Source organism: Asterias amurensis, chromosome 13 (assembly GCF_032118995.1).
Source record: "Asterias amurensis chromosome 13, ASM3211899v1".
Taxonomy (NCBI): Eukaryota; Metazoa; Echinodermata; class Asteroidea; order Forcipulatida; family Asteriidae; genus Asterias; species Asterias amurensis.
Window position 1 is genome coordinate 10,015,865 of NC_092660.1, and position 16,169 is coordinate 10,032,033.

Sequence of the window (16,169 nt, forward strand, 5' to 3'; positions counted from 1 at the left end):
TGGTGACACAATTGAGACAATACAGTCCTAGCAAAATGACTAAGGGGAAAAGTAATTTACCCTTTAACAATGTCTTTTTATTTAATTTCAGGCCAGCTATGATGACGAGCTTCAGAATCTACATGAAATGATTCAACAGAAGGTTGTCACCCTACTCAGTGATACAGTAAGTTTTGTAATAATAGTAATAATAATAATAATAATATGCGCGAAGAAAGTTAGAGAGACCGACCAGGTCAAGATCCTCTGGGACTTTAACATTCAGACTGATCATGTTATAATAATAATAATAATGAAAATTTATAAGGCGCCGGTATCCGCCACGACTGACGCTCATGGCGCACTATAAAAAAGAAAAGAAAGAAAAGAAAAGAACAACATCACAAAAACGTGAGGAAAACAGGTGGGTTTTTAAGCAGGATTTAAATACAGTCAATGTAGAAGACTGACGAATTTTAAGGGGAACATAGACGTCCGGATTTTGTAGTCTTAGATAAGGCACAGAATAAGGGTAGCTTCGAAGGAGATGGACAAGATCCAAAAATACCAAGACCTGGCCAGGGAACTTCGTAAGGTTTGGCAGGTGAAAGTGAAAGTAGTTCCTGTGGTGGTTGGAACGCTCAGCATTATTCCGAAACCACTGGGGAAACATCTTGACGAAATAGGGACAAACGTGAGAATAGATCTTTTGCAGAAGGCGGCGCTGTTGGGAACAGCAAGGATCCTAAGAAAGACCCTCGAGATCTAAGGCTATGGGACGTAGCCCGACTCCAGGAGTTACCGACACAAATGAAAATATGATCTTTCTTTTGCATGCTGTGATAAAATGAAATAATAATAATAATAATAATAGTGGCTTCTTATATAGCGCGAATATCGTCACTCAGTGAGGCTCAAGGCGTTTTAACATTCAGTATTTTCCTGCAAGGTATGTGAGACTACGTTTTGATTTATGAGACCTACACCTTTTTACATAGCACAATGTAATGGTTTACAAGGAGCTGTGACGCAATATGCTGCCAGTCTTAAAAGATACTGTCTTTAATATGTTTACATGCGTGTTTTCAACAAATTCTCAAGTTCTTAAAGGATTTGGGTACTTTTTCAAAATGTCCACAGATTTATATTAGACTTACAGGGTTTGAAGATAAATGATAGTAGAAAGCTTCCCTTCAATTATTACTGAGGTTCTGTAGTTTTTGAGATATGGGTAAAACAATTTTAGCATACATGTAACAACGTCTTAACCAGTTATGATATCGTAACATACCATAACTGGTTAATACATTTTTACATGCTTAAACTGAGACGAAAATTATTTTTGTGACATTGTCTTACTCAATTCTCAAAAACTACAGCACCTCAGTAAGTAATATTGTAAGGGAAGCTTTCTACTATCTTTATCTTCAAACTCTGTAAGTTTAAAGTAAATCTGTGGACATTGTGTTTTGTGTTAAAAAAAGAACCTACATGTAGACCCTTTAAGCCTAAAATGCATGGCCGACACAATGAGGCATTCAGTCTTGAGCGCAGCACAGAGAGGCAACAGCTTTTTTGACTGGACCTGGAAACCCTTTTAAAGATTAAAACAGATTACTTTCGTTGTGATTATTTTGATGTGTGACAAGTACATACGGTCCACACACACACACCAAACTACTTGTGCGTCACACATTGGTTTGCATACGGCTTCAATGAAGATGGTACTTCCGACCTTTGAACCTTTGGAGGTGGACATCATTGAATTGAATCAAATTGAATTTTTTGTTTCAAAGGAGAATATAGTGAAGCAGACGTTACTTGAAAATGGCATCACAAGGCTGTGCGTGTTCTTTGGACGACAGAAAGCAAATGATATCCTACTCTCTCATATGATAACCTTCCTCAACGACAAGGTAAAGCACAGGGGGTGGGGTGGGGAGGGGTTGACTAATTACGCTGGGAAAGAAAAGAGGTATGGGACAACCAGGGCCCAATTACAGAGGTCGAGTTGGTCTTTGAAAAGCGTTTGTAACCGTTTGTTATAAAATGCATATGATTGGAAAGATATTTTATAAAGTAGAATATGATGATCCACACAAGTATCACTCGAAATTGCCTGGTTTTCCTTTTACCTCGTCGACTAATACGGTCGGCCATTTATGGGAGTCAAATTTTTGACTCCCATAAATGGCCGACCGTGTAAGCTCGCAAAGTAAAAGGAAAACCACGCAATTTCGAGGCAAATTTGTGTGGCTCATTGTATTCTACTCTTCAAATATCTTTCTAACCGTATGCATTTTATAACAAACGGTTACAAATGCTTTTCAAAGACCAACGCGACCGATCCAAGGCAACGTTTTCCTTTAATACCAACAAATTTTGAACCCCTAGTCACGTTAACCATTGAATCAAAGATTTGACCAACTTTTGACTATTTTTTACAAAATGTGCAGGTCCTAAATTTTTCTCTGAACCACCAGCTAGTAAGTTCAGTGTCGGCCCAGTAAACTCAAAACAGGACATATCCGCTCTTTTTGTTTCAACATTTTTGTCTCAAAATAATAATTTTCGTTTTAGTCCCACAAGTATCTTTCAATCCTGCTGAGTATCGCCCACAAATCTGAAGAGGTAAAGCTCCTTAAAGTTTTGTTCAAATAAAATAGTTTAGATGATAACACGGTGTTCTCATTTTGATTCTAGTCTCTTCTCATTTCGATTATGGGCCCAATTTCATAGCGCTGCTAAGCAAACAAATTTGCTTAGCATGAAATTTCTCCCTTGATAAAAACAGGATTACCAACCAATTTCCAGGTGATTTTTAGGATGAGCAAACAACAGCTGAATACCAGTAACAAGCACCATGAAACAAATGGAAATTTTGTTGGTAATCCTGTTTTTATCAAGGATTAAATTTCATGCTAAGCAAATTTGTGTGCTTAGCAGCTCTATGAAATTGGGCCCTGGTCTTGTAAATAAAAATCCCTGTCCAGTAAAGATTCTGAGCTACAAGTCCTGCAGACTTGTAGATGTTTCCTCCAAACTCGAGCCCTAATGTGGGTAAGAAATAGTCAAGAAGAGGGTGTCCGACTTTCCTGATCACTGTTTTCTATGATTCTTTAGAATGACTGGCATCTACGCGGCTCCTTTTTTGACAGTATCGTCGGCATAGCTGCGTACGTTGGATGGCAAAGCTCATTCATTCTTAAACCACTCATCCAACAGGTAAGCATGTCCCACACAGACTCCCTGAAGTTTAACATGTTTAATAACAAGGATAATAATACCTCTCCCCTCTTGTGATTTTATCAGCTCTTTTTGAATTCTTATATTTTATCAGTATATCTTAATATAATATCGATGTCTTATATAGCGCATGTATCTACCAAACAAGGTACTCAAGGCGCTGAGTATATACAAACTTTCAGAAAGATAGGTTATTGCAGTGATGAATTCCGAGACCCAATTATTTAGCACCTTAGAAGGGTTTACAAGGTGCTACGGCGCATTAAGCAGCCACAACCAGGAACACCGGGGCGAACCCCTTCTCTTTTCGATAAGTGCACTGGGTTCTTTTACATGCGTTACACAACCCATGGGACCAACGGCTTTACGTCCCATCCGAAGGACGAAGCAATGGTTAAGTGTCTTGCTCAAGGACACAGTGTCACGGCTTGGGATTCGAACCCACACTCTGCTGATCAGAAACACCAGAGTTTGAATTCGGCCACGACACTTCTTGTGATGCTTATTTGCTAATTGCAGGATTTATGAGTGTTTTCTTTCTTTTGTGAGGCCTTGCTTTGAAGCATTACATAAGGCACTATATAAATGCTTTTTATTATTATCATTATTATTCACATTGTTCTTATATGCTTTCTCACACCTCTAGGGGCGTAACAAAGTGCCTATTTTTGTTTTCCTGCAAGGTTTGTAGAGATATACGTTATGAGACCTATTCCTTTATAGCAACATGTAATGGTTTACAAACTGCATTGGCGCAATATACTGCCAATCAAACCAGGAATACCGGGGCGAACCCCTTCTCTTTATGATAAGTGCACTGGGTTATGTTACATACAATACACTACACACGAGACCTACTGCTTAACGTCCCATCTGATGGGCGCAGCAATACTGGTTACGTGTCTCGCTTTAAGGACACAAGTGTCGGACTCCCTCACTCTGCTGATCAGAAACACCAGAGCTTGAGTCCGGTGTTCTTATCCACTCGGCTAGGACACGCCCAGATTTAAGAGACTGTATGCATTCAACATCCATTGTCAATGGCTATTATTAAACTGTTTCCAGGGACTATGCGACTCTGAAGAGTTTGTGATCTGCAAGGCTCTGACTGCACTCACCAGTCTTATAGAGCTGGGACTCCTACAGAAGCCCATTATATTGGACCTGGCATTGGAGATAGTACCCAACCTCTGTCATCCAGTAAGTAAACAAGATTGCTGCCCATTTTCATTGAAAAGAAAAAGTACAAGTGTTTGCAGCTCCAGTGTTTAGGACTTGGAGGAAGAAGGAATTTCTCCTGAAGACAATTAGAGCATACTTATACTAATCAAAATGTTGAGTTGTCAACCACCGGTTCTTTTCAGAAACAACAAGTGTTGGTTCTATCAAAAGAGATTTACACATGGTGCTACCACAGACCTCACATAATCAGGGTTTAGTTTTCTCAAATACCTTAAGGCAAATGGCATTGTTTTATCTGTAATCTTCTAAAAGAAATTTTCAGTTTAAGCATAGACAACCTTATCAGTCTTGTACATAGTAACTTCTATATAGCTGGTCTCTAATCCCACCTCTGCAACCATTTTTCAAGTGGCCCATCATGAAAGTAGATTAAAGACTTTGATTGATAAATAACATTGCGTTGTTCTTTTCGTTTCAGAACATTTGGATCAGACAAGGCACAACCGGGGTAATTTCTGTTATTGCAAACAGCTTCAACATTGCAGATGTACATTGCAATCTCATCCCGCTTCTGCAACCGTTTATCAAACAGCCCATCATTCAAGTTGATAAAGAGGTAAGCTTTGAACATTGTATTTCTGATTGTAACATGTGCAATAAACAGACCAAGTGATCCAGATGGTGGATTACATTTGGTTTGTCGCTAATCACTGGTTATTCTAGTTCAGGACAATTTAACAACGGCTTAGAAATGTTAAAGCAATTCAAATTCAATACAATTAAGAGCAACCTTTATTTCCACATATAATTATTTTAGAAGACAAAAGGAAGTACAGTCAATTACACATGTATATGAGTGTGGAGGCACATTCCAAAAAGCTGGGCTTCTCAAGGAACAGCCTACAAAACTAAACAACATTTTCATTCACAAAGTGATGCAGGGAGACTGTTCCAGTTATTACTCGGCCAATTTGACCCCATATCCCTTCTGTCTTACTCTCCAGCCAATTCTACTGAATGTACTGAAAGACCCTGTGCCGAGGCCAGTCTATGACTACATCTTGAGATCTCCTCTGATTGAGAGCTTCTTTGACAATCTTCAAGATCGACAACTCCTGCGGAACTTGTGCAGGACGGGGCACAAACCCAGCTACAGCCAGCCAGATGATGGTGGCCTTGCCCAGGTACACATCATGTTTCTCTTGAGTTTTATCATGAATGTTGATCCTGAAATCTTGAATTGTTGTTCTCCCCTAAAAGCATTGCTGCTGTCCTGGAGTGGGTGGGTTGCAAAATCCGTTTGTGCTCTGTGCTTGTGCTGTCAATATCGTACTTATCGGATTATGATATATGTTGTTAATTTGTTCTGAGAGAGATTGGAAGCTTCACCTCTCTTATAGCTGGCAGTGCTTCTCTCTTGAACCCTTGCATATTTATAGTAGATGTTAAATTATATATTTTTGCAGTAACTGCTAGCACAACATATGACTCGAACTGCCTCTAGCTACCGGGCAATCTCGGTAGTTTAGTTGGTAAAACACTGCTCTAGAATTGCAAGGGTCGTGGGTTTGAATCCCACCCGAGTAATATGCCTGTGATATTTTTTAACACCAGCGGTGTATCGGTAAAAACCAAAATTGATATCCTTGCAGATTTGTTGCAGTGACTGCAGCCACTGGTAGCATGTTCCTAATCCGAACAGCTGATAAATATATGCAGGGATAATACATCAGAATAAAAGTTTTTCAACCAGTGTTGTTTGGTGACTTGGACCGGAGTCAGACTTGAGTGGTCAATTTCATTGAATTGTGACTTTACTTGTTTGCTGGGATGCCCTTCAAGTACTGGAAAAGGCATTGCAATTATTACCGTGACAATTTGAACAAGAAGTTTGAGGCCCCCGTGATTGTATTTAATACTGTCACATCATGGGAGTGGGCTTATTTTGGGACATTATTTGACTTGTGATTTGACTTGCTGTTTGGGTGCTCCAATACAGGAGGGTTACCTCCTCTGGTTGCATCCCCCATGTGTACTTACATACTTAGTATTAATAACTTTATTTATTTACTCATTATTAACCAATATTCCTGTAATGTTGTTGTACAAATGGAAATAAAACAAGCAAAAAAACAAACTTGCAAAAAATGACTTGTGACTTTTACTTGACTTGAGCTAAGATGCCTTAAGACTCGACTTGACTTGAGAATAAACATACTTGGTTTACAACACTGCTTTTTTAAACGCTTCTCGAGAAAATGTATTCATGATTGACATTTTGCAAATCATCACAGCTTATGCGGAAACTGCAGTCCCAGGGAATGACTGAGATTGATGAGGACAAACTCCTGCTGCTTAAAGACATCATGCTCAAACAACAGCGTGCAAAATCAAGGTGTGATGAACGAAATTATCAGCAGTTAAAAACAAAAAGGAGAAGAGAATCTCACTTTAGTATTCCTCACGATGCCATTGTAATCAATTGAGGATACGCTGAGAAGCCATTATATTATAGGTTTTCTCAGTCAAATTCTGCAAATGAGCAGCCAATTTCATTTTCATGCGTTCGAATAAAAGCTTTTTTGCCTCTCCAGTTTTTACCGCGTTTCAAATTCAGATATCAGCCATTCAATTTAGTTTCGAGTCGAGTCAAATTCCTTTAGCACTCTGTTCAATTTAGCGTATCGACATTCTTTTTCGTGACACATACGCCCCAAGAAACGTCTGCGAATTTGAATGCTGCTTTGATGAATTGTTAAATTGAATGATTATTTTGTTAATCCGAATGAGGCAACATTACATTTGACTAATCTCAAAACGAAATCGAATGACCCTTTTGAGTAGCATTCGATTTTGCGCGAAATTGAATAGCTTAGTGGTTAAATTGGTTGCTCATTTTCCGAAATTGACCGAGAAAACCTATATCATCACTTTAACCACATAAAACATTCCTAAAGCGCGGAAAGCGCTATAAAATATCTACAAAAAGCACAACAATGTTGACTCTCATTAATACCTGGTATCATACATGTTCTTGTTACAACCGTGCTTGTATCTTGTATATTTTAAGACGTAGAAACAAGCATTGTATAGTTTGGGGTCAGTGATCAATCTTGTATTAACCAGGGTCAAATATCTTCCAAGCTTGTATTAATAAGATTCGACTAAATGCAGCAGCAGTATTTACATGTGACTCAATGCAGGAGAAACAAGCATAGTTTTTTTTCTTTTCTTAGTCCAAGTGACCAGCAGATACCTTCCTCGCCTGGCCCAGACGACCCAGACATTCCTGGAATCATCAACATCCAGTCACTAGAGAAGAGGGCACCTGTTCAGAAGTACCACGCTGATCTCCTTAAGCCCCCAGAGCTACGCTCCGATGCTTCAGAGAAAGCTCCACGCAAGATCAAGAAGAAAACCAGCACTCTGGAACCTCAGATGATGGTCAGTTGAATGTTCCTCTCTTTACTACGAGGTTAAGAACCATAATTTGAGTTCCTCAGAATATTGGTTTTAAGGCTGCTATTTATTTTTGACGGTTATCTTAAAACATAAAAAATGTTCTTGCTGTAAACTTGTATGTGTAAATCTAGTTTAATTTATTTTTTAGTGTTATCGTTAATGTTTAGACTTGTTAAACTTTCACTTTTTTTCTTTTTAATGGACAATAAAATTAATTTAAATTGAATGACCTGACCATAATGCGTCATCTTCTTTTTTCGATTATACATCCAGCAGCACAATAATAGTGCCATAACATGATGAATAGGAAGCAAGAATTGTTCAGTTTAAGTTTGGGAGGAAAACCCCAAGTGGTGAAAACCAACGTAATCGGTTGGTACTGAAAACCCAATCCACATGCAAGGCTCCGGTCTGAGGTGGAATTCGAACCGGGGTGCACAGAGGTGAAAGGCAGGGAAAGAAACTGCTGAGCCAACCTGATCCCCACAAGGATGGGACTGTTATAAAGAAGTAAGGACTTCACCGTAGACTTGTGTCCAATGACTAGTACATGTACATGTGAGTATGTGGTATTTGGGGAAGTGTTGTGAGGATAAGTTCAAGAACTTGAAGAACAATGTTTTTATTTTGTTCTTTAGAATGAGGAGTGGAAGAGTATGTTTGGTACTAACGAGCCTCAGAAGACCTCCAAGGCCCAACAACCCGGCAGCCCTGTCCACCCAGCTCAAGAAGCCATGTCAACACTCAACCCAGGAGCCAGCAAAGTGCCACCTGGTCAGCCTGCTGCAGGGTCGAGTGGGAAACCGGCACCACCCCTGGGGCAGGCACATAAGGGCTTGTCGACGCTGGGACCGATTTCAATGTCTCAGCTTCAGGCTGCGGCCGAGGGAACCCCAGAGAAGAAGCCTCAGGTCCAAGAGAACAGGCTTCCTGCGGTCCAAAGTAAGTCTGCGAGAAGTGGGTTGTTAGTTTTTAACCAGATAACCATTCTGTACATGATAAAGAAGTATAGACCCCTTGTGGAACGCACTTTTCGACAAAGCACGTCTACCAGAGGGTCAACTTCAGAGGGAATCGTTTCTCACAATGTTTTATACTATATACAGCTCTCCATTGCTTGTTACCAAGTAAGTTTTTATGCTAACCATTATTTTGAGTAATTACCAAAAGTATCCAGTGCTTTTAAAGAAGTTGGCAATACATTATTGGTTCACTTTCATACATAGCTTCTTATGCATCTTGCAAGAGCTAAGTCACTTGGAGGCATCACTTCACAACTCTCTGGGACCTGATCCCCTCTTAAATACGTGGAATGGTCCAGTATGGGAAAACAAGGTCTATAGCTGATCCTTTTACCAATGAATGCGGGACAAACATCCCCTTAATCAAGCTTGCCCTAAATGTCCCCTAAATGAAGCATTGGTCCACTTTCATACATGGACATGTACATAGCTTCCTATGTATCTTGCAAGCAAGAGAGTAGCCACTTGGTCGCATCACTTCACAACTCTCTGGGACCTGATCCCCTCTTAAATACGTGGAATGGTCCAGTAGAGGATATCAAGGACTAGCTGATTCTTATCTACCTTTATTATGCTGTCACCATCTTGGTCATGTTCCCTTTTCCAACAACAGTAATGAATGCTAACATTCATTGCGCATGGCACCATAGTATTATTTCATCCAGCCTGAGTTTGGTTACGAGTCGGAATGGAGTAAAATCAAGATGACCTCACCGTGGTAAAGGTCTATACCAATGAATGCTAGACAAACATCCCCTAAATGTCCCCTAAACATGCTAAATGAAGCAACATAAAAACATTGGTTCACCTTTATACGTAGCCTCCTATGCATCTTGCAAGCAAGAGCTCAGCCGCTTGGTCGCCCAGAAACGAGAGCAGTACGCAGCGGCCGTGACACGCAAGACACTCATAGAAGAAATGGCCATCGAGACCAAGATCCCACCAGCATCCTGGAAACCGAAAGGCCTCCTGGTGGCTCATTTACATGAACATAAAGCCGCCGTAAACAGGTAATAAGTTTACTCGAGTCTACATTCAAGATTGGAAAATAAAGAATCTAGATTTTCCATTTCCTAGGTGTATAATACTATCATCGATGTTGACCCTTAAACAAACAAAAATTCAGATACATGAACATAAAGCCACCGTAAACAGGTAATATTTCTACTCAAGTCTTCATTCAAGATTCGGAAATCTAGATTCTCCATTTCCAAGTTGTCCAATACTATCATCTAAGCTGACCCATATATATTTTGTTGGAATTGAAACTTTGCAATGTGTGAGTACAATAAGGTGAGGTTTTTCAGTAGCACTATGTGTAAATCTCTTTTAAACAGTTGTAGTGGTTCCGAGAAAAAACTGGTGGTTGACGACTCAACATATTCGATCGGAGAATACTGATTCTTGTCGACCATATCATGTTATTTTGGCAACCACAGTAAAAACAAGTAATTAAAACAGCTTAATAAGTCATTACATATAATACCTGGGCTCAATTTCAGAGAGCTGCTTAAGCAGAAAATATTGCTCAACATTTTTGAGCAAGATACCAGTCATAAATTTTACATGTGACATTTGGTTTGGCTGGTAACCCTGTTCTGGTAAGCATAATCATGTTGTGCTTAGCTACTTTTTCTGTTATGAAATTGGGCCCTGCACTCCAATTAAATGAACTGACTCAGAACAGAATACTAATTTTTTTGTATTACAATTTTCCACCACAGAATTCAGGTGAGCCATGATCACATGTTTTTTGCGACCTGCTCAAACGATGGCACAGTGAAGGTATGGGACACCACTAAACTATTCGGCAAGAGTAACACAAACTGTTCCAGGCAGACGTATGGTCGCCAGCCGGGTCGTATCAAGGCTCTGACATTCTGTCAGTCTTCTCACAGTATCGCGTCAGCATCCGACGATGGCTCTATACATGTCAATAGGTAGGGAGAACTAATAATCTTTAATCTTTCTCAGCTCCCTAGGGAGTATACAGCCCTGAACTGCTGTGGCGCTACAGTGGCAATAGATCAACAGTTGAATAGATCAACTTCTACCCTCGCAGGTACCTATTTTTACCCATGGGTGAAGAGAAGTAATTATATAAAAAGCACGTTAATCAAGGACACAATTGCCATGACCGGGAAAAAAATGTGTGGGAACCCACTCTTCCATGACTCAACCACCAGAACTTGAATTCGATGCTCCTAACCCACATGGCCATGTAACTAGGAACTATTACTGGTCTTGGTTAAGATTTACGTTTTTAAGACTGTCTTTTGGTACAGCCAATATTTCTTATTGCAGTATAAAGTAACAGATAACCCAAGAAAGCCTGGTGCGCCCATTTCCACCATGTAAAAGGTTTACACCACATGAGACACAACAACATAAACACATTTTCTGAGCACCATTTTCTGCTTAACATGATTTGCTTTGCATAGATTTTGTCTGCAGTGCGTATTTAAAGATATTTTCTGTTTTGGTTGGTAAGGATCGAGACAGGAGCCCCACGGTTTGGACTCACGCATTCAACAAATCTAGACCTACAGGAGGAAGGTTGTGCTGTGGACATCACTCACTTTGATACAGGTGATTATTAATCTTGGAGCAGAGGCCGCAAAGGAATAAGATTGCTTTAGCTTTGTCATCTGTACAGTTGTACTTTTAAAGTAATTGAATGCCAAGAGGCTGATGTAATGATTTCTTCCTTTTTGTTTTGATCCTTATCTGATTCTAATTAGCATTTACGTGTAGAAGACTCCTATTTATCTTAAGTGTTAAGATATTGACAAATAGGGAGACCGCCAACATACATGTAGGGCTAGATAGCTCAGTTGGTAGAGCGCCGTCACGTTAATCTAGAGGTCGTTGGTTCAAAACCCACCTTAGTCAATTTTCCCTGTGGTTTACTAGTTGATATAATAAAATAAGATAGAAAATTTATAGCAAATGGAATTTAACAAATAAAAAAAGTAAGTTTTGATTTTCTGTTACAGGATCCCAGTCTGTCGTGACCTACGCAACAGTCCAGGGACATTTAGTGGGATGGGATCTCCGAGCTCCCGGTATTGCATGGAGACTACGCAACGAACCAAGACACGGTAAGTCCATCTCATGCAGTGAGGTACAAAGTCAAAAAGTGATTATAATTTCTGCTCAGGTGTATTTGCCAACAAATTCAGAGTTCATGTAAATGCTTTTCGCACACAAAAATGGCAAGAAAACTTTCTTGAATCTTACTGAAAAAAAAAAAAAACTCAAAAATTGTCATAAATAAAAGATGTTGTGGTATGAAAATTATTTTTCATTATACCAAGTTATTAATGGTAATAGTGGCTTCTTATATAGCGCTCATATCCACCACTCAATGACGCTAAATGTGCCTCAACATTCAGTATTTTCCTACAAAGTACGAGACCAATCCTTATAGCACCATATAATGGTTTTCAAGGTGCTGTTGTGCAATTTGCTGCCAATCAAACCAGGAACACCAGGGTGAACCCCTTCTCTTTTCGATAACAGCACTAGGTTCTTTTACGTGCATTTACACAACACACAGGACCAACGGCTTTACTTCCAATCCGAAGATCGCAGCAATAATGCTGAAGTGTCTTGCTGAAGGACACAAGTGTCAAGACCGGTTCTCAAACCCACACTATAATGCTGAAAAAAACCCAGCAGAGCTCGAGTCCGTGCTGATCTTAGCCACTCGGCCACGGCACAGTTCTGTTGAAGACACTGGACACTATATGACAAAGACCAGTCTTCTCACTTGGTGTATCACAACATGCATAAAATAACAAACCTGTGAAAATTTGAGCTTAATTGGTCGTTGGAGGTGCGAGATAACAATGGAAGAAAAAACACCCTTGTCACATGAAGTTGTGTGCTTTCAGATGCTTGATTTCGAAACCTCAAATTCTAAATCCGAGGTATCGGAATCAAATTCGTGGAAAATTACTTCTTTCTCGAAAACTACGTTACTTCAGAGGGAGCCGTTTCTCACAATATTTTATACATGTACATACTATCAACCTCTCCCTGTTACTTGTTACCAAGTAAGGTTTTATGCTAATAATTATTTTGAGCAATTACCGAAAGTGTCCACTAACTTTATTTATGATTTATGGTTTTATGAACAGGACTGATAACATCATTTGTTGTGGATCCACATCAATGCTGGATGGCAGTGGGAACCAGTAACGGAGCTCATACATGCTGGGATCTTCGCTTCCAGCTTCCCATTACGACCATTCATCATTCCACAGGTACAAAGGTTTACCACAAATCTTAATCAAAGTTTATAAAGATGTCGCAAAACTGATCTTTGTTCACCAAAATCTAAATCTTCACCTAGGCTAAGGCCTTAAGTCCTGTCCAAGAAACCAAAACCACGTCCCAATAAGTCCAAGGGTGGTCAGCCTGGTGAAGTGGTTTCTTTTTTTCTCACTTTCCACCTCTGTGACCCCTGGGCCCAATTTCATAGAGCTGCTTAAGCACAAAATTTTGCTCTAGCAAAAAAATCCTTGCTTAGTAAAATCAGATTACCGGCCAAGACTCCACTCAATTGTTATGCTAAGTAAATAACAGCTAAATACCAGTCACAAGCAATGTATAATATGGCATGACTTTTTTGCCAGTAACATGTGAAAAATAAGCGAGCTATTTTTGTGCTTACGCAAATTTTTTGCTTAAGCAGCTCTATGAAATTGGCCCCAGTTTGTATCACGCTGTGCTCACTATGTGGATTAGTTTATTCCCTGGAATAATTCTTAAGGGTTTTCCTCCCACATCTATAAGCGGAAACTTCTTTCCTCGTCTTCTCTCCCTACGCTTAATAAAAAAAAAAAATGAAATGAAACACCAAGAAACCTGTTCTTGTCCGGAAAATGGGTTTTCCACCCACATCTAAAGCGGAACTTTCTTCCTCGTCATCTCTCCCTTCAATTAATAACAAAAAAGATGAAATAAATCACCAAGAAACCTGTTCTTGTCCGAGAAATCAAGAAGAGTCCAAAACCTGGAGCCAGTCCAAACACCTTGACAGGAATTCAGAATTCAAGAAACTTCCCACCAAGCATCTTTGTAGATTCAGTTCCATTAATTTTTCTTCTACAGCGTCACAAGTAAGACGGCTCATTCTGCATCCCAACCATCCATCTTGGATCATCTCTGCTGTACAGGGCAACAATGAGGTGTCCATGTGGGATATGGAGACCGGGGCCAGACAATTTACACTGTGGGCCAGTCCATCCCCTGCCCTCTCCCAGACACAGGTATGTTGTTTCATTTAAAAAATGTTTTTATGCAAGTTTGCTCCAAACAAGGCTTCAAGCCACTCTTGGTAAGGGCTAAAAGAAAACATTTAAGTTGAAAATAAGACAGGGAGCTGAGGGCAGGAATTAATATTCCTTTAAAACAGTCTAGATTGTAGGATGGAGGGAAACATACACAAGGCAAGGAGTTCCAAAGAGATGCAGTACGTGGGATAAAGCTGTTGGAATCGATCCGTGTTCTACTTCCATTTTTGATGTCCAGATCTCACAAAGATTCCTTTTACATCACATAATATTCCTAAAAGTAGTTTGAAAGACAGAGTAAACCCAAAGTCTTGATAAGCAATTAAGTATGCTCCATTCTTACCAAACAACAATTTTAATCAACAATTTGTGGTGAATGATCTGCACAAGTAAAATTACCATTTGCATGAATTTTCATTATAACAGTATGACTCGCGCCAGTTACATGACCAAGAGCTGTGGGGACTTTTACACGTTGGAACAAAGGTCCACACAAGGTTTTTCTTTGTACAACCGGGTCCCCAGTGTGATTGTTTAGAAAAGGGAATAACAGAACAATAGGAAGTCCCCATAACTCTGTATACACATTCAAGCTGAGGACCTATAACAAAAGAGGACAATAGGGTTCATGTTTTTCATGGTTCAGGAAAGGTCCACAGTTAGGAAAACATGTACAATACATATGAGGGCTGTTGCGAAAAAAAGGCGAGTATAAACAAAAGAGGTACAATAGGAGATCGATTGTTGCAGGCAAATACACTTGTGTGTTTGGGTGTGGGTGCAATTCAAGCTTGCAGGTCCTGAAAACTTTACAATGTGCAGCCAGTTTCCAAATTCAAACTGATTTCATGTATACATGTACAAAACAAAATGTTTAAATACTGCGTGATTTGCGTAAGTAATATGACCATTAGCACGGATTTCCATTTTAACCTCACGTCTCATGTGTACAATGTGCAGCCGGTTTCCAAATGCAAACTAAATATTGCGTTAAACATGAAGCATTTTGGAAAAACTACATTTTGTCTTTTTTTTTCTATAGACATCCAACCATGCCGTTCACGGACTGTACTGCATCCCATCCAACGAGCACTCTCCAAGCTTCCTTACAGCGGGGTCTGATCAGAGACTCCGCTACTGGAGTCTAACCAATCCAGATGACTCGGGCATCATTGCAGGCTCGGTCAATGATCCACAAACACGACCAGCTGTAACTTACAAGTAAAGTTCTTGATTTTTGTTCATCTTTACTGGTCAATTTCTACTTTGAGTCGTTAACCTCAGGTTCTTTTCAGAACTAACATTACTCAAAAGAGATATTCACATGGTTTTACTGCAAACCTCTATGCGTTATAGCTCCACCATGCACAATTTCAAATCCTACTTTAAATTATTGTGGAAGTGTCGTGGCCGAGCGGTTAAGAGCACCGCATTCAAACTCTGGTGTTTCTGATCAGCAGAGTGTGGGTTCGAATTCCCAGCCGTGACACTGTGTCCTTGAGCAAGACACTTAACCATTGCTTCGTCCTTCGGATGGGACGTAAAGCCGTTGGTCCCATGTGTTGTGTAACGCATGTAAAAGAACCCAGTGCACTTATCGAAAAGAGAAGGGGTTCGCCCCGGTGTTCCTGGTTGTGGCTGCTTAATGCGCCGTAGCACCTTGTAAACCCTTATAAGGTGCTAAATAATTGGGTCTCAGAATTCATCACTGCAATAACCCATCTTTCTGAAAGTTTGTATATACTCAGCGCCTCGAGTACCTTGTTTGGTAGATATGTGCTCTATATAAGACTTCGATATATTACTTCGACTTCGATATTATACTTCTTTGACCCAAAAGTCTGCCGTTAGTCTCTGATTTTCCCAAACAAAGCAGTGACAGTTGTTAAATGGCAGGACATGAAATATCTTAGCTAGGTAGTCTCTTGATTTTCCGATCATCATCATGGTGACATCCCTGCGTGTCATGGGCATTGAT

General features: G+C 39.9%; 1 protein-coding gene across 1 annotated transcript in view; it reads left to right on the plus strand.

Annotated features, from left to right (window-relative positions):
• The window catches only part of LOC139945912 (phosphoinositide 3-kinase regulatory subunit 4-like), a 30,340-nt gene that overhangs the window by 12,355 nt on the left and 1,816 nt on the right, over positions 1-16,169 (plus strand). Inside the window, exons 14-29 of the mRNA XM_071943428.1 lie at positions 92-166; positions 1,776-1,895; positions 3,103-3,204; positions 4,291-4,425; positions 4,886-5,023; positions 5,412-5,591; positions 6,702-6,802; positions 7,644-7,851; positions 8,508-8,811; positions 9,712-9,901; positions 10,616-10,831; positions 11,383-11,480; positions 11,888-11,992; positions 13,034-13,159; positions 14,010-14,167; positions 15,234-15,412. Of these exons, the coding sequence (XP_071799529.1) occupies positions 92-166; positions 1,776-1,895; positions 3,103-3,204; positions 4,291-4,425; positions 4,886-5,023; positions 5,412-5,591; positions 6,702-6,802; positions 7,644-7,851; positions 8,508-8,811; positions 9,712-9,901; positions 10,616-10,831; positions 11,383-11,480; positions 11,888-11,992; positions 13,034-13,159; positions 14,010-14,167; positions 15,234-15,412 (2,435 nt within the window). The remainder of the gene's footprint in view (positions 1-91; positions 167-1,775; positions 1,896-3,102; positions 3,205-4,290; positions 4,426-4,885; positions 5,024-5,411; positions 5,592-6,701; positions 6,803-7,643; positions 7,852-8,507; positions 8,812-9,711; positions 9,902-10,615; positions 10,832-11,382; positions 11,481-11,887; positions 11,993-13,033; positions 13,160-14,009; positions 14,168-15,233; positions 15,413-16,169) is intronic.